Raw genomic sequence first — 22,112 nt, 5'->3', positions numbered from 1 at the left:
ATGCCCAAATCACCAGCGCCCGCCCTTCTCTCGCTCCAACATGCTTCGAGATGCAGGAGTTTTACCCAGCGCCTTCCAGTCTCAGCAAAGCCGCCCAGGCGCAGGCCACTAGCTCAAGACTCAGACACAGACCTTGACCATGAGCCGCCTAATCCGCCCCTTGTGTCGCGGCAGGCAGCATTGTCAGGCTGGCGGGCTGATAAACACTTTTATCAACGTGACAGATGCCTTAGAGCGTCAATGTCTGCAATGTCTCATCCAGATTTGTTTGGCTAGATTTGTTTGGCTGATTCTTGCGGCTCCGTTTGTGCACTCGTGAAGATCCAACTTCGCCATGTCGTCTCGAGCTCGAATCCCCTCCACCATCGGCAAGTGCTTCTCTGAAAAGGATCTGTAAGTATGAGTTTTGCCATGCATGTCCACTTTATGGCTTACGGTGCCATCGTGTTCTAGGAGGATAATAGAATCCTCGGAGAACGAGCAAACTAGATTCAAGCAAATTGTTGGAACGAGCAAGAACTTCTCGGAAACTGAGAAGAATGCTGTCAACATTAACTCGGTCACAGAGTTCTATGCTTTCTGGGAAAAGACTGTCGAGGCCAGGGAAAATTTCGAAGACGGCCACGAAAAAGGATGCGGTCTGTGGTCGAAGAATTACCAAAGTGCAGCGTCCGTGGCCCGCAGCTTCATGAAAGATTTCTCGCCGATCGTTGAAGTAGTGAAGAATTTTGCTGCGCCATATGGTGGGATGGCTATAGGGACCATCTCCGTTCTCTTTACAGTGAGACCACCTCTGTCTGCTTTTTCCAAGAGTGAGCTGATGTCAACGACAGGTTGCTGCAAGCAAGAATGAGATGGAAATGTCGCTCGCATCAGCTATCAGTGAGATCAACAATCGCCTGCCCGGGTTGAATCTGTACAGACATATCTACAACGACAACCATGAGCTAGACATCAAGCTTCAGGGTCGAATAGTGGCTGCCTACGAGATATTTATCCAATTCTGTATCGAAGCAACGCGATATTATAAACGAAGCGGATTTCGTAGGTGGTTTAGGGCTCTAGGCTCGCCTAGTTATCTTTACGAGAAGGTTACAGAGACACAGAAGGTCATCCTAGAGATACGACGAATATGTGATGAGCTACTCGACAAGAACATACATCTGATCAAACAATTAAATCTGGACCAAAAAGCAACCATTCTGAGTAAGTAGCCTACACCTTCAATTCACTGCACTTTAACAAGGATACGCAGGACTGGAGGATGAGGTAAACCAGCTCCGAAAGGCACAAGACAACCATATACTCCATGAAATCCAGCAACATATGGACCTCTCGAGCTTCTCGAGCGAGAACCATCGCAAACAGCTCGAACAATATCGCAGAGCTTTGTACGACGACGATCATCTCAACGCCCCCTTTTTCGAGCAAATGCAGGGCCGACGCCTCGAAGCATTCCACGCCTGCAGCGAGTATCAGTCCTGGAGCAATTCCAAACATTCATGCCTCTTGATCCTGTCCGGACACAATGACAGCAGTATCCGTTACTTAGACCATTGTTGGTTGTCTCCAGTGGCCATGACCATGATTACAGATCTGAGCAACGGTGACAATAAGGACCGCATATACGGGTACTACGTCTTTTCTTCTAGAGGAGAATCACTCTACCATGCCTTCTCCGTCGTCCTCTTGCAACTGCTCAGCAAGAAGAGCGTGGTGCTCCGAGACAAATCCCGATGCGATGAACTTCGCGCCGAACTGAGCAATCTACACCAATTCCAGCAGGTCTCACAGGACAGAAAGGTCGCACGTAACCATAACCACCATCATGAGACCAAGGAACTCTCCGCCTTCGAACGTGTCGCCCTCCGAGCACTCGACCTCTTCGATGAGTCGGAGCAGGTGCAGATCATCCTAGACAGAGCGGACCGCTGCTGCGATCTGGTGAAAGGGGTTGACCACCGGAAGCCGTTGTTCAAACTGCTCGTGAAACTGGTCGACCTCGCACGGTGTAACCTCAAGGTCCTGGCGGTCGTTAACGGCGACCAGTGGGACATTGAGCCTAGGAGTGATGAGCTGGGACAGAGGATGGAAGAGAGGGTCATCGTGCACACGGTCATGCAAAGGATGCGTGATTAGTACAGGGTTGTCAACCCTGACGGCCTGACCTGCATCCCTAAAATGAGATACGATGCTACACAGGAGACCGATCCGGGGAATCTGTAAACCCCAAAAGTCGTGGAAGACCAGGAGATGGAGCACTGCCTGGGACAATTTTCTGACGAACGTGTACGAAATCTCTCACACCCTTACTGTGATATAATAGTTTTCGGATCATTGCAATCGACAGGTCCATAATAATCTCCACAAAATCCGCTTGTCCCCATTTCTCAACGCAATATGAGTTCTTGCAAACCGTCCCCAGATAAAAGTATCCTGACGACAAAACCTATCGGGTGGATATAGTCTAAATTCCATCAGATTCATACCCGCCGTTCTAAAGTGTGTGCTGAGCGAGATACTTCTGCGTCTCCTGGACGGCGTCGTAGCTATACAACCACTGCAGATAAGGTGGGCTCGGGAACGGTGCATTGATGTCCGCGGTTGGACGAGGCTGGGCTCTCCTTTCAGCCTCGGGGCGTGCCAACTCGGCCTCATCGATCTCGAGCTGCCTGGCCAAGAAGGTGTTGCGCACCTCAGCGTCGGCACCGTTGAGAAACACCACGCCGTCATGGCTTGCGGCTTGGATGCGCTCGACGCGCGGCTTGCGCAGCGTCTCGTACGCCTTTGTCGCGTCCGCGATCGGCCGCGCGTTTTCCCAGGCCCACGCGACGCATTCGCCGAGAACTGCGCCATCTTCGATCGCGCAGGAGCCGCCGGAGCCGGCATGAGGGAGCATGGCGTGCCAGGCATCGCCAAGGAGGACCACGCCGCCATTTTCGCTCCGGCAGGTGCTCAGAGGAGGAAGCTCGGCGAGCCTCCACTGGACGCAAGGGCCGATGTTGGCAAGCAGGTCTCTTATCGCGGGACAGGCGTCTCCGAATTCGGCGGCAACTTGCTTTGGATTGGCCTTGATGCCCCAGTAGCCGAAAGGAACGTTACAGCCCTCACCGACGCAGACGACAACATCGTATGGCTTGTGCGGCGGCAAGGGCCAAGACAGGACGTATTTTCCTGCCATCAACCATATTTGGCTCGCGCCTCGGGTCAACAGCCAGCTGAGGTTTGGGTTCGACGCCATGACGTCTTTGTCGACAGTGCAACGGTAGGCTTTTTCGTGGAAAGGGATAAGCTCAACGGAGGCCGTTGCAGGAATGGATCCGCGGACCGCGGAGCGAAGACCATCTGCTCCCACAATGAGGTCGGCGGAAAGTGAACGTCCGTCTTTGAGATGCACCGTGTTGGTCTCGACGTCGACACTGGTGACTTCGGCATTGAACTGGATCTTGGTGCCGTACCCTTTGGCGCCTTCGGCGAGGAGCTGTTGATAGTCTGCGCGATGTATGCTCCACTTGGGCGCACCCCAGCGGACGTTGCTGTTGTTCGCTTCATTTAAAAACATGGCGCCCAAGCGCTCGTTGTTTGCGCCATCCCGGATATCTGCATATCTGTTTTCGGTGACGCAAGCCCTGAACTGCTCCCCCAGTCCGTAACCTTGAATCACTCTGACTGCATGAGAATCAATGCTAATGCTGGCGCCGAATTCGTTCAGCTCTGGTTTCCCTTCGAGCACCGTGACGTCCAGGCCCTTGCGCGACAGAGCAATAGCCGCTGAGAGGCCGCCGATGCCTGCACCCGCGATCAACACCGAATATGGCTTTGAAGGACGAGCAATGCTGCCCATTGTAGCGAGTAATCAATGGGAGAGAAGTCCACAGGCATATGCTGGTGAATGGAAATACCAGGCCATTGCTTTTAAACTTGAGAACGCGCCATTTGCCTCACTGAACTTGCCACCAATGCCCACCATAAATGCCCGCCCACTCTGTAACCATCTTACTCCGGTCAGCCCAAGGCCGCATTCCATCCGCTGGTCATCCTTGGAGAAAGGAAGCCACCCATCTCTGCAACTCTGCTGCCATAATATGGGCCGCCTGATGGGACACGGGATCTGAGCTTGGCAAAAAGGCGATCAAAACGGAATGGAAGGATGAAGGAGCCATGAAGATCCCTATCCGATACGAGCTCCGCCCGTATGTTACCAATTGAAGTTGAACGATATGCGACAAAGTTTCGATTCTAGATATTTTCCCCAAGAGAGGCAAGAGGCACAAGGCAAAGGTATGAAGTAAGCCAAAGCCCAGTGCCGAGAATCGTAGTTGGATTTATCAAATGCTGAAGCAAAGTAACAACTGCTTCGAACTCACCACCCTGGTCGTGCCGCTGTTAAAACCACCTGCTCAATACGCGTGAATCTTCATCGGAGGTCTTCAACTGTGAGACTTTGATAGCATCTACTCCTGTTAGCGCACCTCAAATTTCCCAGAGAAGGGCGATGTAGCCTTGTAAGTTGCACGAGCCCGTCCCATATCACATTTATTAACTCAGTTCGCCGACCCATGAGATTTAATCCTGTGGTTGACTTGCCCACAACCGTGTGGGGCACCAATACCTCGTAAAGGTGGCGCCGCTCTGGAGCCCCGCAGGCCAGTCATCTGGACAACCAAAGGCCTAGGCTAGTGAGGCCCATTTGGCCCCCTCAGCCGCTGGCTGAAAAACACGAAACCTCGCTCAACACTCGTGTGGTGACCAAGGTCTCTTCAGTATCTTGTTGAATGATTCTTGACAAGACCTTATCCTCGTCTGCCGGCTCTTCTTCCTTGTCATAAGTCGCGTCGCCTCCTAGGCGCTGCTTCCATGCGTTGAATCCTTTTACTAATCATTTTCATCAGAACGATGCGTTCTTCCATCAACATGGAAAATATCCGATTTACCGAACTACCCAAACGCACAAGCACGGCGAGATCAGCTCGAAGTGTTACGAGCTTTTTCTCGCAGTCTAGCAGTAGTCGTGGCAAAACCGATTAAGCGCAGGAGTGAGAACTTTATGCCAAAGAGTTTCCTGTTGATCGCCTGCTGAGGGAGACGCCCATAGAGTAGCTGAACAAAAACTTTCCAGACTGTAAATTTACCGAACGGGTAAGATAGATGCACTCACCACCGTTTAAAGCCCGAGTCGTGCTGGTGTTGTTATGCAATGCTGGATGAATGTTGCCAATTTCGCAGTGGCTGAGTCGCCTGGCACATGAACACTCCTTGGACTCGCTTTGCAGGGCCAGCACTCGGAAGGCGGGAATGAACTGGTTGGCGTCTTCCAGCATCACTGCAATCACAAGACTCTTCCGCGTTGTCTTGGTTCATTATGTGTCAAGAAAACGTTCATGTTGGGATGCGTTGGGAAGGAGTAGCTGGCACGCAATGCATTTGACACTGCCGTTCATAGATTCGTATAGCGAACCTGCCGAGTATCCCTACAACCTCCGCAACAACGTTACCTACAAGTCTCTGCTGCTACCCTACAAGGATCGCTTGGATGCTCAAGCTCAAGACTTGTTTGAATAGGACGCTGCCGCCATCAACATTGCGTTTCAAGATCTGACCGACAACACGTCAAGGTTCGGAGTATCCCTCAAACGTTGCTGTTGGGCGAGCTTCTCTTGACCCGAGAGCAGAGCTCAAACGACAGAATGTTCTCGGCAACGACAAGTTGAGAGAGTGGTTGGGAGACACAAAATGCCTAGATCCGCAAACCTCAAGTGTGACCGGCGACATTGCGACGGAGAAAGGTTCAAATTGTCGATTTATGTGAGTGATGTGCTACGTCTCCACTTACCATCAAGTCGCACCAGACTATCATAATTTCTCATATCTCTTCGGAAGACAGAGTAGGGCACGAGATCTGCGATACAGTGGCTTTCGCAGTCATGCCAGCCGGGCCAGTCCCGGGCCCAGTACGGCGATTTCAGGTTTGGGAAGAAGTGGCTTTTGCTTTGAGATTTGCTTCAATCTGGAGACGGTGTTCTGTGAAAATCCCAGCGTTAAAGTCCCCCAAAGAGTCTGGACTATCCGATAAGACGCTGTCTACCATCAACTCGACGTAAAAAATGGCAAGGCGTTATGACTCATGACAATGGTCGAAGGGGGATTCAAACCGAATGTGGAATAACTCAGAGGTCCCTGGGCCGGAGAGAGGATAGATCTTTCGACACTCCTGAAGAGTGTTTCAGATCTAGTTTGTCAGTTCATACGCTGCTGCTCGACTGGGCAGCCGACGAGCGGAGATGGAACATTCAATGGTTGGAAGAATGGTGGAGGATCAGGTGAGTGTTATCCTGCTCTACTGAGAACTCCTGCAACTCAACGCCCACCCCAGACCATACCGGCGATGATCGACTCTCAACAACTTCCCGTCAGAACATCTCATCGATATGCATCGTGGAACAGAGTACTTCATAGAGAAAATCGACGAAGCGGTGAGGATCATTGAGGCGAATATTTCGGTGTCGACCAAACTCCGAGCCCACTAAGAAAACCGGGCCCAGAAACAGATTCCTCTGATGTATGCTGTCGTCGACCCTGTCGAGGACTTCGCCCGAAGGGTCAACAATGCGATCTATGAATTGAACATGCAATGCTCCCGGGCAAAGCTTCTGGCTCAAATCAGGGGAGATCGAAAGGTTCAAGTGAGCAGATGGCAGCTCAACAGTGGTTTGGCCGAACGTAGTCTCTCTGACTGATCATCCCAGATTCTGCAACAGCTTTAGTCCAGGGCGACGAAAAGATGGAGAATCTTACGCTTAATATGCAAGATGTCAGCATTCAGGCTGAGGGAGAAGCGGTTTCGATGCGTATGATTACCGTCGTGACCCCAGTCTACCTTCGCGCAACATCTGTCTCGGTAAGTGGGGGCAAAGAGATCTTCTAAAGGAGAGAGAGTTCCACTGATCGCCGATGCAGACTTTCTTCTATTACTTATGTGGTGAAATGCCAAAGCAGAGATCCGATTGGAGGCAGAACGTTATCTGTAATGGCCCTTTATAGGTCGCTTCCAGTCATTCTGCCCCTGGCCTGTATTACCATGGGCCTCTCATTCTTCTGGTGCAGGCGTGCGCAGAAGATGATGCCTGCAGCAGCAGGAGTATGGCGAGATGATGTTCCCGCTTGGAACTTGAACATGCAGAGAACAGGGTGAGGAGGAAGGAGGTCCCAGTATTCATCAGGCCCCGGTTCTCAAGCACTGATCGGCGAACCTCGCGCCGTATGCTGCTCAGAGAACACGTCCACCGGCTCAAAGCCGCTTTCTGTTTCGCCTCGGCCCTTGGGGCGTCATTGGTGTGACCAAAAGGAACAAGTTCTTGCCATACATTTGAAAGAACTTCTTGGATAAAGTTATTGCTCGAGGTGTTGATTTGAAACGCACGTTGCAAAACAAAACTGGGAGAGTGAAGGGGTTTGGAATTCGGGGAAGGTCGCAGCTGGCAACAGCGGCGAGGTTGGTTCCTTCACCATACGCGGTATAATTACTTCGTATTATGTGCTGACATCTTCACTTTTGAGTGGGAGAGCATTCGCTCGGGGCGAGCCAGGAGTGAGCATGAGACGGCTGGGTGAGCTGCGAGTAGTTTTTTTTTCGCTCACCTTTGGCAGGATAGACAATTCGTTCGGCGCCCTCGGCGCCCGAGATGATCATCCAGATCATCTCACATCGCTAATTACATGTTTTGAGGCGAGTCGACTAGATGCGATATTGAAATCTTTGTTGGAGTGTGTTCGAACAATCTCAATATCAGACTAAGTCTTTGGCCTCAAATCTGCCCCCGAAACGCCCAGACCCGACAGCTTTATACGAGCGCTCCTCATAACTTGCTCTGGGGTTGATACATTTTCCGACTCCGTTCAATGGCTTCAATGGCTTCGCTCTCGATTCTCGAGAGAAGCTGCTGGCAGGAGGGAATGTCGTGAATCAGGCCAATAACTTGTCCGGCAGTCCAGACGCCATAGTCCTTGTCTCCGTTGATGAAGACCTCTCGCCCACGCTTTCCAGATACGTATGGCGCCACCTCTTCAAATTTGCCCGTCGTGCTGCTCTTTTCGATCGCGATAGCCTCCTGTGCAACCTTGTTCTTGAATAGACGGGAAGTGTTCCTCCATCTTCTCAAAACGAGCTCGGTATCATGCTCTGAGGCTTCCACAATTGCTTGCTTGATGTTGATATGGATTGGTGCTTCGATAGTGCACATAAATCGGGTGCCCATGTTGATTCCTTCGGCACCGAGTGCCAGGGCGGCTGCCAGTCCCTGGCCATCCGCAAAGCCGCCCGAGGCAATAAACGGTGTTCCCAGTGACTGTCTTGCTCTTGACAGCAGGATGAAATTTGTGATATCTGATTCACCCACATGACCAGCGCACTCGAAGCCGTCAATTGACAGGAAATCCACACCCAGTTTCACCGCCGACTGAGCGTGTCTGATGGTGGTACATTTGTGTAAAATGATGATGCCAGCGCCTTTCAACAGCTTGATGACCGGACCCGGCGAGTTGCCTGCTGTTTCTACCACCTTGATTCCCTCGTCGATGCAGACTTGAGCGTACTCGCCGTAGGGTGGGGCGTTCATCGTGGGCAAGAGGGTGATGTTGACGGCGAAGGGGTTCTTGGTCATGGTCCTGCATTTTCGGATCTCCTTGCGCAGGTCTTCAGGGGTAGGTTGAGTGAGAGCTGTGAGCTAGACACCGGTCAGCGCTATTGAACCTGGCCGAGCCGTCCCAGACAGACTCACAATTCCAAGACCACCCGCGTTGGATACAGCAGACGCTAACTCGGCATATCCTACCCATTGCATCCCGCCCTGGACGACAGGAACTGCTCGGCTGTTAGCAAGGCTTCTGGCAGAGATAGGCGATTCCAAATGTACCCTTGATGCCGAGTCGGCGTGTAAGTTCGGTGTTGAAAACCATTGTGTCTATTGTCTTCGAGTTGCACGTGAAAGCAGTGAGTGGGAATGGAGGAATCGACGATCTAGTCAAACTTGTCTACAGTACAACAGCCGAACAGGAGAGGACAGTGTAAGAGGGGACAAGAGAGCGAATATAAGTCAAAACACCATGCCGACCCTCAGATATCAAATGGTAATTGACCCGAGGTGGTTGCGATCACGAAACACGACGGGCGCAGGAAACGGGGAGAGTAGCTGTGGGGGGAATCGACACAGCCGGGAACCGAGGCAATTAGTGACCTGTCTGGCTGTCTCTTAAGGCCGTTACAGCACGGACGGACGACATTTTAGCCGATCGATCACCTCGTCATTGGGAACGACATTGGCTTTTATCAGCGTTCTGAAGGGCAAGCAGCTCCATAGCCTTGCATGTTCGCACCTTCAAAGTTTCGATATAGCACGGGTGATGCCATGGAGCCGATCTGGGCGAGAGGGACAAACCCGGAGCCGCATTCGGTGCCTCGGGCCGCAACATTGTTTCTCCGGTCCGAACATAGTCTGCGTCTTGGCGTCTGTCCACAACTCTCGACCTCCGAAAATCTATTATCTCCTCCAATCGACTCACAATGGATCACAACATCATACAGATGGAGGCCTGGAACTCGGACAGCAAGGGCGAAAGTCCTTCCCACTTTCTGTGTATGCCGGCGGAGTAACCTCCCCGCGAACGACCACACTGCACCTGGATCAGTCGTCTCGGCCGCCAAATCTTTCTCACCGCTCATATCTGCCCATCCTTCCGACCCAACATTGCCACTTCCTCCGGTCCGTAGCACATCCCACTCTCTCCACCAGTGTAGGCGGACCATGGATCCCTGCCGTTGATGAAGCTTATCCAGTGCCGTCCCCTCTGCTCTGCTGCCTTTGCAAACTCGTCCGGCAAGAGATGATTGTAAGTCTGGAATAGGAAGACCAAGTCGACGGTGTGGTGTGCTAGCTCTGGAACGGACCCGGAAATGGATTTCCATGACGCATGTGATATTAGAACGCTTTTCGACCACTGAAAGAGTTTGCAATCTCGTGGATGTCGCGCTGGAACTCTGGCGTCGGGGTAGAAAGGTTCCAGCCTGGACTGTGCTTGCCTGTTGGAGAAGTCCGAGAGATCGTGGAATAAAGTCATATGCGCGACAAGTTCGGCAGGGAAGTAGGAAAAGAGTAAGGGGCGGATCTTACCTGGGGTGCAGCCGAGTTTTGCGATCCGAGGACCCCCAGAGGATGCCCTGTCGCAAGGTCAGACGTGGCAAGCAAAGGTAATGAAAAAGCGAACTAGGAGCGAGGGCGTACTTCCTTCTCACAATCACCGATAATGATTCCGCGTACATACACATCGTACTGCTAGTTCCCTATCGTCGAAGACCGGGGAAATTCACCCAGCAAGAAACCATCGGCTGTGGCTTGCCAATTTAGTAGGGGAGATCCAGTGGCTATGAACGCGTCCAAATGCTCATTCGCTAGGACGTCCCGCAAGTGTCGGATTCTGTCCAATGCTGGTATGTAAGAGGGAATCTGCAGGTGTGCAAGAATCTTCTGGTATATGCCCTCTTGGTGTTGGAGACTACGGGACGTGAGGACGGCGTTGCCCGACATGATCACTGTCTGGCTGAAGAGTTCCTGATGCGCCGCCCAGCGCGATATCATCTGTATCTGAATAGCGCCTGCTCTCCACGTCAGGACTTCACTTCCTCCTAGAGCGTAAGGTCGGAACAAGAACTGCAAAAAGCAAGAAATTGAAGTACTCACTTACACCTGCACTCTGATCCACCACCGTCACCACCTCCGGATCACCACCAAATGCACCAATATACCTCCTCACCCACTGTAACGCCACAATCTAGTCGTGGATCCCATATTTTCCAACGCCAGCATCGCCAGATCTCCGGTTATCCAGCTCAAGATCAGATGTAGCAGAACTGCGTGCGTACCCCGAAGTGGCTGGTGTCGAGAGACTTCGTGGACCACTCAACGACGAGCTAGGGCCTTTGGAGCCGCCGCGTGACAGCACCGTAAGGCATACCCCGACCTGTACTACGGAGCCTTCGAAGTATGTCTTCGTGCTGACGGTGCCGAGACCTGTGGTGTTGCGCTTGATGTGCATGATTGCTGCTCTTCCATGTCCAGTCGAGATCGCTTCATCTATTGTTCGTTGCCAACCACGCCGCTTGACACAAAGCTGCGCCTTTGGTTGCAAGTCGTTGTGTCTGTTGAGCCGATTCCACCATCGCGAGACACGATCATGAGGAAAGTTACTCCATGGTATGGCCATTTTCCAGCCGAAAGCTCGAAGGCCCGGCCATTCACATGGCGAGGCTGACGAAGAAAGGGACACACAGTGGGGTGAGTGGGGTGAGTGGGGCGAGGCGCCGACTAGCCCTGGAACGTCTCTGTCTGGGCTTACCATCGGCATAGTTTTGCCCCGTGCCAATAATGGAGAAGTGGCCGTCTCGCCCAGGCTGGGATGGATGCAGGCCGGGAGGCTTATGTACTGTCATGCTGCCATGAGAGGAAGAGAGTAGCGCGGCCTCCGTGAAGATTCGACAGCGTCGACAAGATGCCAACATCCGTTGAAGAGCCACTTCCAATCTCTAAGAAGGAACAGGAGCCCTTAGACATCCAGAAAGTCTTCCACTATACCGACCTCGACATCTGCAAGCCCACGCGCGTCGAGGACACCTATGACTACCAATGGGGCTTCGGTAATCGCTTCCAGAGTGAAATCATCCCAGGCACACTGCTCGTCGCGCAGAATCACCCCCAGGTCCCGCGTTTCAACTTGTACACCCGAGGGCCCCACATCTTCCGCCTTCGCCGCAAGCAGAGTCGCCAATGCGAGCACTTAGATGTACCGCTGCCGGCCCTCAGTCGCGAACCACGGCTTCCAGGACGGCGTGCTCGAGTCTAGGGCGCATCTGGAAAGCTGCTTCCTGGCCATCAATCCAAAGGTCAAGATGATTCCGGCACAGGTCGAGTGGGCGCCTTTTGACCTTCCCCGGGAAGGCGAGGAGACTGATTTTGTGGACGGTCTGCACTCTCTGGGTGGACCCGGGGATGCCAACATGCGGGATGGGCTTGCGTTGCATGTGTTTACGATCAACGCCCGGATGACGCGGAGGGCGTTTTTGAACGGGGATGGAGAGTTCTTGATCGTCGCGCTGCTGGGAAACCTGGACATCCAGACCGAGATGGGCAAACTCTACCTCCAGCCTGGCGAGATCTGCGTGGTCCCTCGCGGCATCAAATTCTGCCTGAACCCTGCGGATGGCACCAGAGATGCCCGAGGCTACGTTCTGGAAGTCTGAGGATCCCGATTCGAGCTGCCGGACCTGGGCCCGATCGGAGGATATGGAGATGCGAACGCGCGGGACTTTGCGTATCCTGTCGCGTGCATGGACGATCCGGAGGAGCTACATCAGCAGTGGCATGTCGTGGAGAAGATCAGCGGGGAGTACCATGTCTTGATGCAGGACCACAGTCCATTTGACGTTGCGGCGTGGCACGGCAATTGCTTGCCTTACAAGGTATGTAATGATACACCGATTTCTGTCAGCCTTGCCCTCGCCCCGAACTCCCCAGACTTCTGTCACCCAAGATATGCTGAGCGTGTGTTCCCGCTTTGCAGTACGATATGACCAAGTTCGTCGACCATACGGATCCTTAATCTGGACGCTTCTGGCCGCACGTTCGCGCGATCCCAACGTGCCGCTCGACTACTTCATCTGGTTCGGGCCGCGCTGGGACGTCGCCATGAATAGCTTCCGTCTGCCGTATTTCATCGCAACAGCGCGAGCGAGTTCATTGCGAACATCTACGGCGCGTCGGGCGGGCGGAGCGCCAACTTCAGACCGGGCGGAGGCGTCTATGAGGCCGGTCACACGGCTAACGACGGGCGTGGTCCAACGGATCGGCTCGCACGTCACCAAGGTCGAGCCGGGCCATCACCTCGTGATGGTCTTCTCGTGCGGCGGCGAGTGTAAGTACTATCTGCGTAAGCAGTCGTCGTACTGCGACGTGTGGTTTCAGTACAATTTTGGGGTGGGGTGGGTGGATGGGTCCAAGGTGTTTTCGGACCCCGGGGGCGAGGCGCATTGCGAGCTATTTCTTCGGGCAGAATAGCTTTGCGAGGAATGTTTTGGTGGCGCAGAATGGGTTGGTCAAGGTTGGGGAGAGGGGGTTAACGTGGGAGAGGTTGGCGGCTCTGGGGTGTGCCGTGATGACAGAGAGCTAGGGGTAAGTACTACATGAACCTCAAGAGCCCGAGCCCGCCCCCTATGAACCTAGTGCGAAGGAAAGCGTATATGCTTGGAGGGGTTATTTCTTACTTCGAATAGCGATGCTGAATGTCGTCAGGCCAACGCACGATATGGCGGTCGCTGTGGTCGGCACACTGGCTGTGGGATTATCGGCAATCATGGCCCTGAACACGCTCGAATCGCCCCCAAAGAAGATCATCGCCGTGGATATAGTTCTGGCGCGTTTAGAACTGGCTCGCTCCTTTGGTGTCACGCATGGAGTCAACTCAAAAGTCCGCCCGGATCTCATGAAGGTGCTGATGGAGATCACTCACGGGAGAGGGGTAGATGGTGCGATAGACACAACGGGTAGGCCAGAGGTGGTGAAGGAGCTGATCCATGCTAGGGCAAGAAAGGGAAAGGTTGTTACCGTTGGTGTTGGCGATGTATGCTTCTCTCTCTCTCTCTCTCAGTTGAGTCTGTGCCATGCTAACAAAAGGTGTTCAGCTTTCCGCAGAGACATCGCTCAATATATTCGAGACGGTAAATGCAGGCTGCACTTACGTTGACTGCAACCAGGGAGACTGCTACCCACAGGAAATTTTGCCCATGCTCCTCGAGGCCAATGAGGAGGGGAAGTTTCCTTATGATCAATTGATCAGAACATACCCGACAAGGGATATTGAGAAGGGATATTGAGAAGGCAGCGTGTGATATACATAGCGGCAAGACGGTGAAAGCAGTTCTGTTATGGGAATGACGCATGTACCGGTTAAGCTATCAAAATAGAGACAAATACAAACACCCGGCCCCTATGAAGGACAGAACCCGCCGGTGGCGCTGCAGGCTGCCGATCCAAGGGTCGTGCCGCACGCCGTAACGGTCACTGTGACAGTGAAGACCTCGTCCCCGGCGTCGTTCTTTTGAGCAGTGATCTTTGCCGACGCCGCCGACAGGGCAGATATCTGAGAACTGATGATCGATATAAGGGCGTCGATTTGGTCATTCTGTTGAGAGCAAGCCGCGGCATTGTTGGTGTTGCCTGCCACCTGCGCTCCTACGACAGCTTGAACGACGCCTCCGACGGCCTCAGGAACCAGCCCGGCAACGGTATCTGCATTTCCCCTCTGTTAGCAGACGGTCTCATTCGATCACTGGATGAACAGAAGAGTGCTGGTGAACAAAACTCACCGATTGCGACCTGGGTGAAGAAAGGTTGTTGCAAGAATTCAAACACCTTTTGTCAACGCGCTTGTGCTGCTGTTTTCAGCGAAGCTATCAACGGAGGGAGGGCATCTTTGATCCGAACGCCTAAGTCTACTGCTGTAGAGACACATGAGGCGAATGTATTGCAAAGAGCTTCGGCCAAATCACGCTCGTCCACTTCTCGGCTCATGAGGCCTGGAAAAAGCTCGTAATAGGCCAAGTTGGTATCGTTCCTGATGTGGATGGAGTCATCCCACTCATCAGGTAGAATGCCAACGTATGCATTGGCATAGATCTGATGCAGTTTATATTCGGCGCCGTCGAACGATACCTGCATTCCGTGATATATTTGTGGGGTTGGCAGAGTCGCCCTGGGCTCAGGCGAAAGTGGGAAAGGATATCGTCGCTGGTTAGGAGAGTGGCGTGCGGACAAAGAAGATGATGATGCCGGTGCGGTGATGGGTACAACCTGGAATGACTTGTATGATCCGACGACGCTTTGGTCCACCGTGATACATCCAGCGTTAGCCCGACTGATCTCTGTTCCTGGGGCGCTGTCATCTGAGCTATCAAATTGCGCCATGGTCGAGCCATCGACCGAACCGGTAGACTCAACAACCACGCCTTCAGCTAGGCCGCTAGTATCATGTGTTAGCAGTCAATACATCACTTTGATTGCATGAGCACATACGCATATTCGTGCCGGCAACCTTGTCCCTCTCCCCCAACCCATGTCCCGAGAAATTCGCCGGCGCAATTTGTGTTCTTGTAGAACGAAACTGTGAATGCATCGGTGCCCAACACCAGGCAAGTAAGTAAAACCAGGGCAAGTGTGGAAAACGTCATGTCTTATTCCAACTAGATTGCCAGTTGGACGCGGAAGGACAGTTGCAATCTGGGCTGAGCTGGTGGATTCTTGGTATTCTTCTTCTGGGTGTGCTCTGTGTCTTGATGCGAGAGGTTTATTTGATCTCTGAACGGTTGACGGCTTTACATACCTCAACATTTGTGCTGGTGGTCTCCATTAAAGATAGCTCAATGTGGTTCTGCCCCCCTACAGCGACAAAAAGACGTCTCAAGTGATGGTTGTGTCGAAGTACGGCGGCTTTGGAGGGCCGCCTGGTTATCCCTGAGGCCAATGGTAGTCGCAAGGCAGACATCTGTAGCGTCTTTGCTCAACCTCAGCTGGTAAGGTTAAAGAACATGTTTAAACCACACCATCTATGTCGGACAAGGAAATCGATGATATATAAGGCTAGAATGGTGTTTCTCTCCAGCAGAAAGAGTGCGTGATGTGGAAGTTCCGACCAGAGAGGTCCATGTCCTCTACCACGGAGGTCGTATACCAAAGGAGCCCTGTTGGCAGCATATGTTCGCTGAGGGGCGCTTTGGAGGACCAGGAGGCCCTTGCCTAGCCGACCCTCGTAGCTTATTTGGTTCACCTCCTGAGCCATTCAGGCTGCAACGACAATGGCAACAGCAATAGAGCCACGGTCAACCGGGTGTGGAATGAACCTGATGCGAGACATGCGAGACGCGCTAGGCGGGGATCGCCAGTGTGCTATAGCGACGGAAGGGGGAATTTGGGCCGGGGCATCTCTTGCAAGGCTTTACCAAGGCAACATAAATCAACAAGGCGCAGCAACCGACCCTTGTGTAGATGGCGTTAGTGGCCCTGCTTAGGCGCTTGCTGCTGCCGACCAATGAGTCGCTGAGGCTGACTCGGGCCTCTCGCAGCGCCAAAAGGCGGTCCAGGAAGCCATTGAGAACGGCCCAGGCAGTTCCAGCGTTAAATGAGGCATGCGCATATCTTAGAGGAAGTGAGATGAGTTCGTTGGTGTCTACTCTCCTCGCCTCCCTCCTCCCTCCTCCCTCTCTTTGTCCCTTCATGATTCTTTCGAATTCCCAACCTCGCTCGATCGGCCTTGTACAAGCAATGGCTCTGCCTGGCTGGCTTGATGACTCTCGGAATCCCACTCTGTGGATCACGACCATCTATCCTCTTCTCATCTTCGTTCTCGCCTATGCCTGCCACTTCCGAATGCAGGCCTTGATTGAAAGCTTCCCACTCCCCCCCGATGATTCCGCAGACACAAAAGAAATCGAAAACGAACTATTGGAGGCCGGAGATGCCTCATCCGCAGACTACGACATGGTGGCGGACGATGCAACAATAACAACAGGACATGCGGATAAACCTAGGTCGTCCGCCGAAGCTCCAGATCCTCGAGTTGCATCCAAGAGGAACGCATCGACGACACCCCAGCAAATGACAAAAAGGCCATCTCTGCGCACCAAATACATCCAAGGGTTTCTCATCTACGGCCTACAAGTATTGCTAACCCAACGACTGGGAGTCCTTGCTATTAGCCGAGCACATGAGAGCCACAGCCTTGTTGCCAAATTGATAGGATCCCTGGTATTGTCTTTCGCCGCTTTCTGGGTCCTAATGTCTTCTGGAAATCTCGATATGTCAAGAGGAGTGATTCTCCGGGGTTACCGCTCCCCTGGTCGCTCACAAAACATCTGCGACCAGTCAGATCCTTGGAGTATATTTGGTACCGTCCTCCTTCTTACTTTGGTCGTGCCATGCTTCAGACTTGTCTTGAGCTTCATATGGTTATGAGGGCGAAGGGGAAAGATCGATCATTGGTGGAAAAAGCAAGCGGCAAGGCTTGACAAGGCTGGGCATTGTCCAATGGGTCAATATTGATGCGTCAAGTTACCGCCACCTGGATTATCTCGCTTGATACAGGGGGGAGGATCAATGGGCGAGAGTAACGTTACAGCTACTTCTGATCCTACAAGTTCTCAAATTTGGATTGGATGAATATCTTGTGGCCAATATGGAGAAGGTCGTCTGACGGGGCGATCAATATCCAAGGCCTTGGCCCTGACCTCTCCCCGTGGCTCGGAGAGTTTAGAGCCTCTCACTTTCAAAAGAGGCCTAACTCGTTAATAAATAGTTAAACAGTCAGGGGGCATGCCGCCAAGCAGACCGCCGCTCTGCCTCCAAGTTGATCGCTTGCCTCCGTCTTCCGGAGAAACATCGACCAATTTCGTTCAGCCTCATGGGTTCTTGCGTTCTTGGTAACGGAGAGATTATCCAGCTGTCACAACGGTGATGAGAATCTTGCTGACGTTCGAAGCCACAGACTGAGTGGGCGCGAAGTGGTCAGAATAGCCGCTGATGCCGTCGTGAAGTTCGGACTGGGCGGAACACTCCAGGAAGCCAGTGCACAGCAGCTTGCTTTTCTAAAAGGCAACCCCGAGTCTCTGCGTATTCCGCGAGTTTGCCGGTTTTTCAGCAGACAAGAACTCAGAGCTTTGGTCCATTGCCTATTTTGGCATGGAAAATATCGAGGGTACATTGGGCAACTGCTCTTTGATGGAATATAGGAGGAGGCATTTCCACAGGGGGTTAGATTTCTGTATGGAACAGCACTTTGGGAGGACCCAATTTTTGCGCAATAACAGAGCCTTTTCAAACTTCCGATCTGCCAGCACGAGAATTGGCGGAGACCTTGAAATTAGGAAGATCCCCAGATTTCCTTATCAAAGAGGCGACATAAATACCCTCAGGAATATAGCGCGTTTCCAGTAGTCTCGATAGGCTTGACGCCATTCGTGGTTCAGAAACCCACCCATTTTGTGACTGTCCTTGCACTTTTCTAAGTGTAAATCTTGGCCTGTCGGGTTTTCATCGAACAATTGCATGGATTTCTGCGTAGCCTCTTCCCACTTCTTGCGGCTTTCCGACGACGCGAGGATAGGATCAATCCACTTCATACCCTCACGGCAGAATTCCCATTCGGTGACGGCCGTATCATTGTGAGGGAAGGTGTCAGGGTTCAGAGCGATGACAGTATCTAGCAGCGCGCGGCGCGAGCTGAGGCGCGTACTAAAGCGCTCGATCCGCAGGTGAAGCTGCTGCTGAGCCTAGGCCCTAGCTCCCCTCGTGGAGGTAATAAGGAAGGAGTGAGAGAAGATCGAGAAAGATATTCAGAAACAGATGAAGTAAGCGTTCCAGTTCTTAGCGGCGACAGTAGCTAGCGCGAGAGCCCATTGGCCGATGATGCACGAAAAATGGTCGTTATAATAGGCGAGAGAGACAGCCCGTCCGGCTCGAGTGGCCGGTTAAGGAGCGAGATGACGATAGTGCTCTCTCCGTAGATAATGGTCGATTCGGCCGAATTCATGTGCTCAGACACGAGGAGTAATCAGACGAGCTTATCTTTCAATTCCTCCTCGGTGTTAGGGATCCCTTGGCAAGTGGGCAGAATCTAGCGATAAGTGTGTATATAAGGCACCCCTATAGTATATGGTCGATACTGTACACGACTCTAAGTATAAGAGAGGGAAGAGTGCGCCTGTGTCTCATTTGGTTCACCAGAAGACTTTGCCTCTGGAAACTAAGAGGACCGGGGAAGAGGGAAAACATTTCTCGCGCGCATTCTTGTTTAAGAGACCAAAAAGGCCCAGGAGACGAGAACGGTCTATGCTTTTCTGACTGAAGGACTCCGAAGTACCCTCTCGACGCTTTCTATTCTGCATTCGTTCATATTTCAGCTGTCAGCGGGTCAGGACGATGTTGAAGAAGTGGTGTGTCGGTCGAACCACGAGGAGCTGAAGGGCAGTGTCGATGCTGCTATCGATATGTTGAAAAAGCTTTTAGGCTGAGCCAGACGTACGTATATCATTCTTGACGGCTTGGACGAAATCTACGAGCGGGAGCGCTGCCGCCTGTTGAAAGAACTTCTTAGTTTTTCTAAGGCTTGCTAGGAGGTCAAGGCCCTGATCAGCATCATGGCCGACGCGGATATTGCGGTCTTGCTGAAAGGTGTCACGTCCATACGCGTGAGCAATCGAAAAACTGAGCGCACCCAGACATTTGTGCACCAACGATCTCAAGAGTGGTTTTCTGAGTGAAACGTCTTGCCTGAGGCGCGAGCTGAGATCGAGCTTCTATTGGCACCGCTCGCGGCCAAGGCCAAAGGTGCATCGTGACTCGTTGAAAATGCGTGATAACTGATATTGTGGAAGGCATGTTTCTTTATGCGGAAGTAATCCTGACAAACATGGATTCCCTGGACGATATGAGCCAGTTCAGGGAAGAGTTGACGGTTCTTCCAGAGAACTTGGACGTAGCGTAAGATTGAAAAAGATCGGATTTGAGAGAAGTCTTCCTGAAGAACTTTGAAAGGTATGCCAACATCCTTGCCCGTATAAATCGACTTCACGCTCCACTCAAGGAGAAGGTGCGGAGAATTCTTGGTTGGATTGGCTGTACTCCAGTACCTCTCACGGTTCCCGAGATTGAGCAAGCTCTCGTCGTCGGCCGTGGTGGTGTTGACAGCGATGGCAAGGTCATTGCCAGGCCTCGACTTGCCCAGGAAATGCGGACCTATCATGGAAGAAGTTGACGAATATGTTCAATTCGTTCACTTCACGGCGAAGGAGTAAGTCTCGACGACCCACTGCAAGGCGACATCAATTAGAACCGTAGTGGAACTGAATAGTCATAGGTACCTCTTCAGTCCCAAGATCCACGGCTGTATTGAACTAGCAGAGGCGACCTTAAGCCTAGCGAAGTGCTGCGTCTCATATTTTTGTCAGAGACACCATCAATCCGGTCTGACGGACCAGGATCTAGAAGTCAACATCTTGTCTGGATTATACCGACTGCAAAACTTTGCTGCAGCGATGTGGCTTGAGCTTGTTGAGTGTTACATTGACCTGAACAAGCAGAGCCAACTACCTAATGCCCTGATCGATGTCCTTGAAAGCTCGCAAGCATTCACTGCCGACGACGAGGAAGGCGAGCAACCGAGTTTGAAAGTCCTCAAATCAAGGTCTCCAGTGCTGTATGAGATGGAGCGCACTCCAATTCTACCAGCTCTGCAGGAAAAGTGATCTCAATATCAATCAACGTATAGAGACAAACCCGCACGAAAAAGTATGCATTCAGTTACGTGAGCTAACGGAGTTTCTTAGGTTCAGATTGGACAGACCTCGACCCTCTGACTATATCAGACCTTTCTGTACGCGTTCACTACCAAATAGAGCAGTTCTCCTTTAAAGACAGCAAGCATCAGAACTGTCATTGCAGGTCCATTCGAAGACACTATGGCCTGCGACCTTTCAAGTGTCCTGTCTTGAATTGCCCCTCCTATCGATGAGGGTTTGAATCGTTGTCATCACAGAGAGCTCACGTGAAGCACCATGACCGCCCGTGGAAGTGTAGCCACAGAGGCTGCGAATTCGCAGAGGGAGGGTCCGTCTCACGCAAGATGCGAGACGCCCACCTCGATCTATATCACGTCGAGCGGAAGTCCCAAGCACCACCGGAATTTGGTAGCACGGATGCGGACGAGCTCGAGACTCTCCTATTCGACCTAATAACAACAGACAATGTAGAAGCAGTGCGGAGCCTCGAGAGTCAGATGAAGACGCTTCCCCAGGAAACTCAACAGAGGCGAAACGAATATGCAGCCCCATGTGGTTCAGTGCCCATGGCTGATATGATAAATCGAGCGACCATTTCTTCTCACTTGCCGATCTTCTGGAATACGCTGCTCGAGCGACGAATGTCCAGGTATTCAGACACTTCCAACCCTGTTTCAGCCTTCCCTCTTTTATGTCAGGTTCTGTTCTAAGGGGAGTAATAATGTCGGAATCAGAGGAGATATACGCAGAATGGAAAACGCACACTGTTGCCGAACGTCTACGATATCGCGACAACCCCGGATTTAAAACCGGTGCGTTTGCAGGGCTGCGATAAGAGCCACTGTGGGGATCCCTTATAGGGAGAACACGTTACTTGCTTTTTGGGAGAAGGTTGATTTTCACAAATCAAGAGGTCCTTACTTTATTGAATCTCTAACAGATGTCATCGAAACGACATGCTCCGTCAAACTCGCCAAATACCTCATTGACCACGGCTGCGATGTAAACCCGTGGCGCAAGAGCCCCAAGTCTCTCTCTCCACTTGACCGCGTGGCTCGAAACACAATTGCGGCAGGTGCAGAAATGATGAAGTATCTTTTGCTTCGTGGGCCAGAGCCCAGGTTGGTATCATCGATCAGCAAGGAGAGAGGATCAAAGCAGATCTCAAAGTGGCTTGGAATGTCTTGGGAAGAGCTTGTTGCCCAAACCGAAGAGCAACGGAGAAGCTGGGTCTTGGTCAACCCTCTGTGGCCGCAGGTACGGGAAAGGTCATTACAACATGAGCGTCTATTTGGGCCGGCTCTGGGGTTTGGCGGAACCGGGATCAACGCGTTGATGAAGCCGCGACGAGTGATAGCTATTGCAAGAAGGTGGTACCCTCCGCTCTCCGCTATCGAATCAAGACAAGAAAAGGGACACGAGTTTCTGACTTCATGGTCAGTTTGTTTCCCTGGAAAGTGGGTTTGGCTTGACTGAACCCCCCAGTGATAAGTTTCTGTGTCAGTTGGCGATAAATCCTTCAGGTCGATTGATTGGTCGATGATTTTCAGGTTTTCATTTTGGACCCATTGAATATACTGCAAACAGTTAGCATACCCATCCAGAGAGACTGCATCTTTTCTTTCCCTTCCCGTCTCGATAGAATTCGGTACGATATACCTGGATACCACGACTTTTCGGTCCTGTTCTATTCTGTGCACTCGGTCCACAGGTTGAACTTCAGCCATAGGATTCTAATGCG

The 22,112-nt window shown here is 52.2% G+C and overlaps 10 protein-coding genes across 10 annotated transcripts; 6 read left to right on the top strand and 4 right to left on the bottom strand.

Annotated features, from left to right (window-relative positions):
• Positions 1-415: 415 nt before the first annotated feature.
• On the top strand, positions 416-2,139 carry Z519_06387 (uncharacterized protein; the record flags this gene model as incomplete). Its single annotated transcript, XM_016764127.1, has 3 exons — positions 416-781; positions 834-1,206; positions 1,256-2,139. 3 exons carry the CDS (start codon positions 416-418, stop codon positions 2,137-2,139), a joined length of 1,623 nt encoding a protein of 540 aa, XP_016619209.1.
• A 358-nt stretch (positions 2,140-2,497) lies between these two features.
• On the bottom strand, positions 2,498-3,844 carry Z519_06386 (uncharacterized protein; the record flags this gene model as incomplete). The annotated part of the gene is made up of 1 exon (XM_016764126.1): positions 2,498-3,844. The coding sequence occupies one exon, from the start codon at positions 3,842-3,844 to the stop codon at positions 2,498-2,500; it is 1,347 nt and encodes a 448-aa protein (XP_016619208.1).
• Positions 3,845-7,856: 4,012 nt separating this feature from the next.
• Positions 7,857-8,955, bottom strand: Z519_06385 (uncharacterized protein; the record flags this gene model as incomplete). The annotated part of the gene is made up of 3 exons (XM_016764125.1): positions 7,857-8,723; positions 8,778-8,860; positions 8,913-8,955. 3 exons carry the CDS (start codon positions 8,953-8,955, stop codon positions 7,857-7,859), a joined length of 993 nt encoding a protein of 330 aa, XP_016619207.1.
• Positions 8,956-10,824: 1,869 nt separating this feature from the next.
• Positions 10,825-11,088, bottom strand: Z519_06384 (uncharacterized protein; the record flags this gene model as incomplete). Its single annotated transcript, XM_016764124.1, has 1 exon — positions 10,825-11,088. The coding sequence occupies one exon, from the start codon at positions 11,086-11,088 to the stop codon at positions 10,825-10,827; it is 264 nt and encodes an 87-aa protein (XP_016619206.1).
• Positions 11,089-11,541: 453 nt separating this feature from the next.
• Z519_06383 (homogentisate 1,2-dioxygenase) lies at positions 11,542-12,289 on the top strand (the record flags this gene model as incomplete). The annotated part of the gene is made up of 2 exons (XM_016764123.1): positions 11,542-11,832; positions 11,873-12,289. The coding sequence occupies 2 exons, from the start codon at positions 11,542-11,544 to the stop codon at positions 12,287-12,289; spliced, it is 708 nt and encodes a 235-aa protein (XP_016619205.1).
• Positions 12,290-12,376: 87 nt separating this feature from the next.
• On the top strand, positions 12,377-13,103 carry Z519_06382 (homogentisate 1,2-dioxygenase; the record flags this gene model as incomplete). Its single annotated transcript, XM_016764122.1, has 2 exons — positions 12,377-12,508; positions 12,564-13,103. 2 exons carry the CDS (start codon positions 12,377-12,379, stop codon positions 13,101-13,103), a joined length of 672 nt encoding a protein of 223 aa, XP_016619204.1.
• A 295-nt stretch (positions 13,104-13,398) lies between these two features.
• Positions 13,399-13,918, top strand: Z519_06381 (uncharacterized protein; the record flags this gene model as incomplete). Its single annotated transcript, XM_016764121.1, has 2 exons — positions 13,399-13,665; positions 13,727-13,918. The coding sequence occupies 2 exons, from the start codon at positions 13,399-13,401 to the stop codon at positions 13,916-13,918; spliced, it is 459 nt and encodes a 152-aa protein (XP_016619203.1).
• Positions 13,919-14,031: 113 nt separating this feature from the next.
• On the bottom strand, positions 14,032-15,271 carry Z519_06380 (uncharacterized protein; the record flags this gene model as incomplete). The annotated part of the gene is made up of 4 exons (XM_016764120.1): positions 14,032-14,333; positions 14,411-14,456; positions 14,541-15,063; positions 15,117-15,271. 4 exons carry the CDS (start codon positions 15,269-15,271, stop codon positions 14,032-14,034), a joined length of 1,026 nt encoding a protein of 341 aa, XP_016619202.1.
• Positions 15,272-16,361: 1,090 nt separating this feature from the next.
• Positions 16,362-17,051, top strand: Z519_06379 (uncharacterized protein; the record flags this gene model as incomplete). The annotated part of the gene is made up of 1 exon (XM_016764119.1): positions 16,362-17,051. The coding sequence occupies one exon, from the start codon at positions 16,362-16,364 to the stop codon at positions 17,049-17,051; it is 690 nt and encodes a 229-aa protein (XP_016619201.1).
• A 2,732-nt stretch (positions 17,052-19,783) lies between these two features.
• Z519_06378 (uncharacterized protein) lies at positions 19,784-20,338 on the top strand (the record flags this gene model as incomplete). The annotated part of the gene is made up of 2 exons (XM_016764118.1): positions 19,784-19,884; positions 19,951-20,338. The coding sequence occupies 2 exons, from the start codon at positions 19,784-19,786 to the stop codon at positions 20,336-20,338; spliced, it is 489 nt and encodes a 162-aa protein (XP_016619200.1).
• Positions 20,339-22,112: the final 1,774 nt, after the last annotated feature.

The sequence above is a fragment of the Cladophialophora bantiana genome (assembly GCF_000835475.1).
Source record: "Cladophialophora bantiana CBS 173.52 unplaced genomic scaffold supercont1.9, whole genome shotgun sequence".
Classification (NCBI taxonomy): domain Eukaryota; kingdom Fungi; phylum Ascomycota; class Eurotiomycetes; order Chaetothyriales; family Herpotrichiellaceae; genus Cladophialophora; species Cladophialophora bantiana.
Note: the sequence above shows the minus strand (reverse complement) of the source record. Positions and strands in the feature narration are given on the sequence as shown.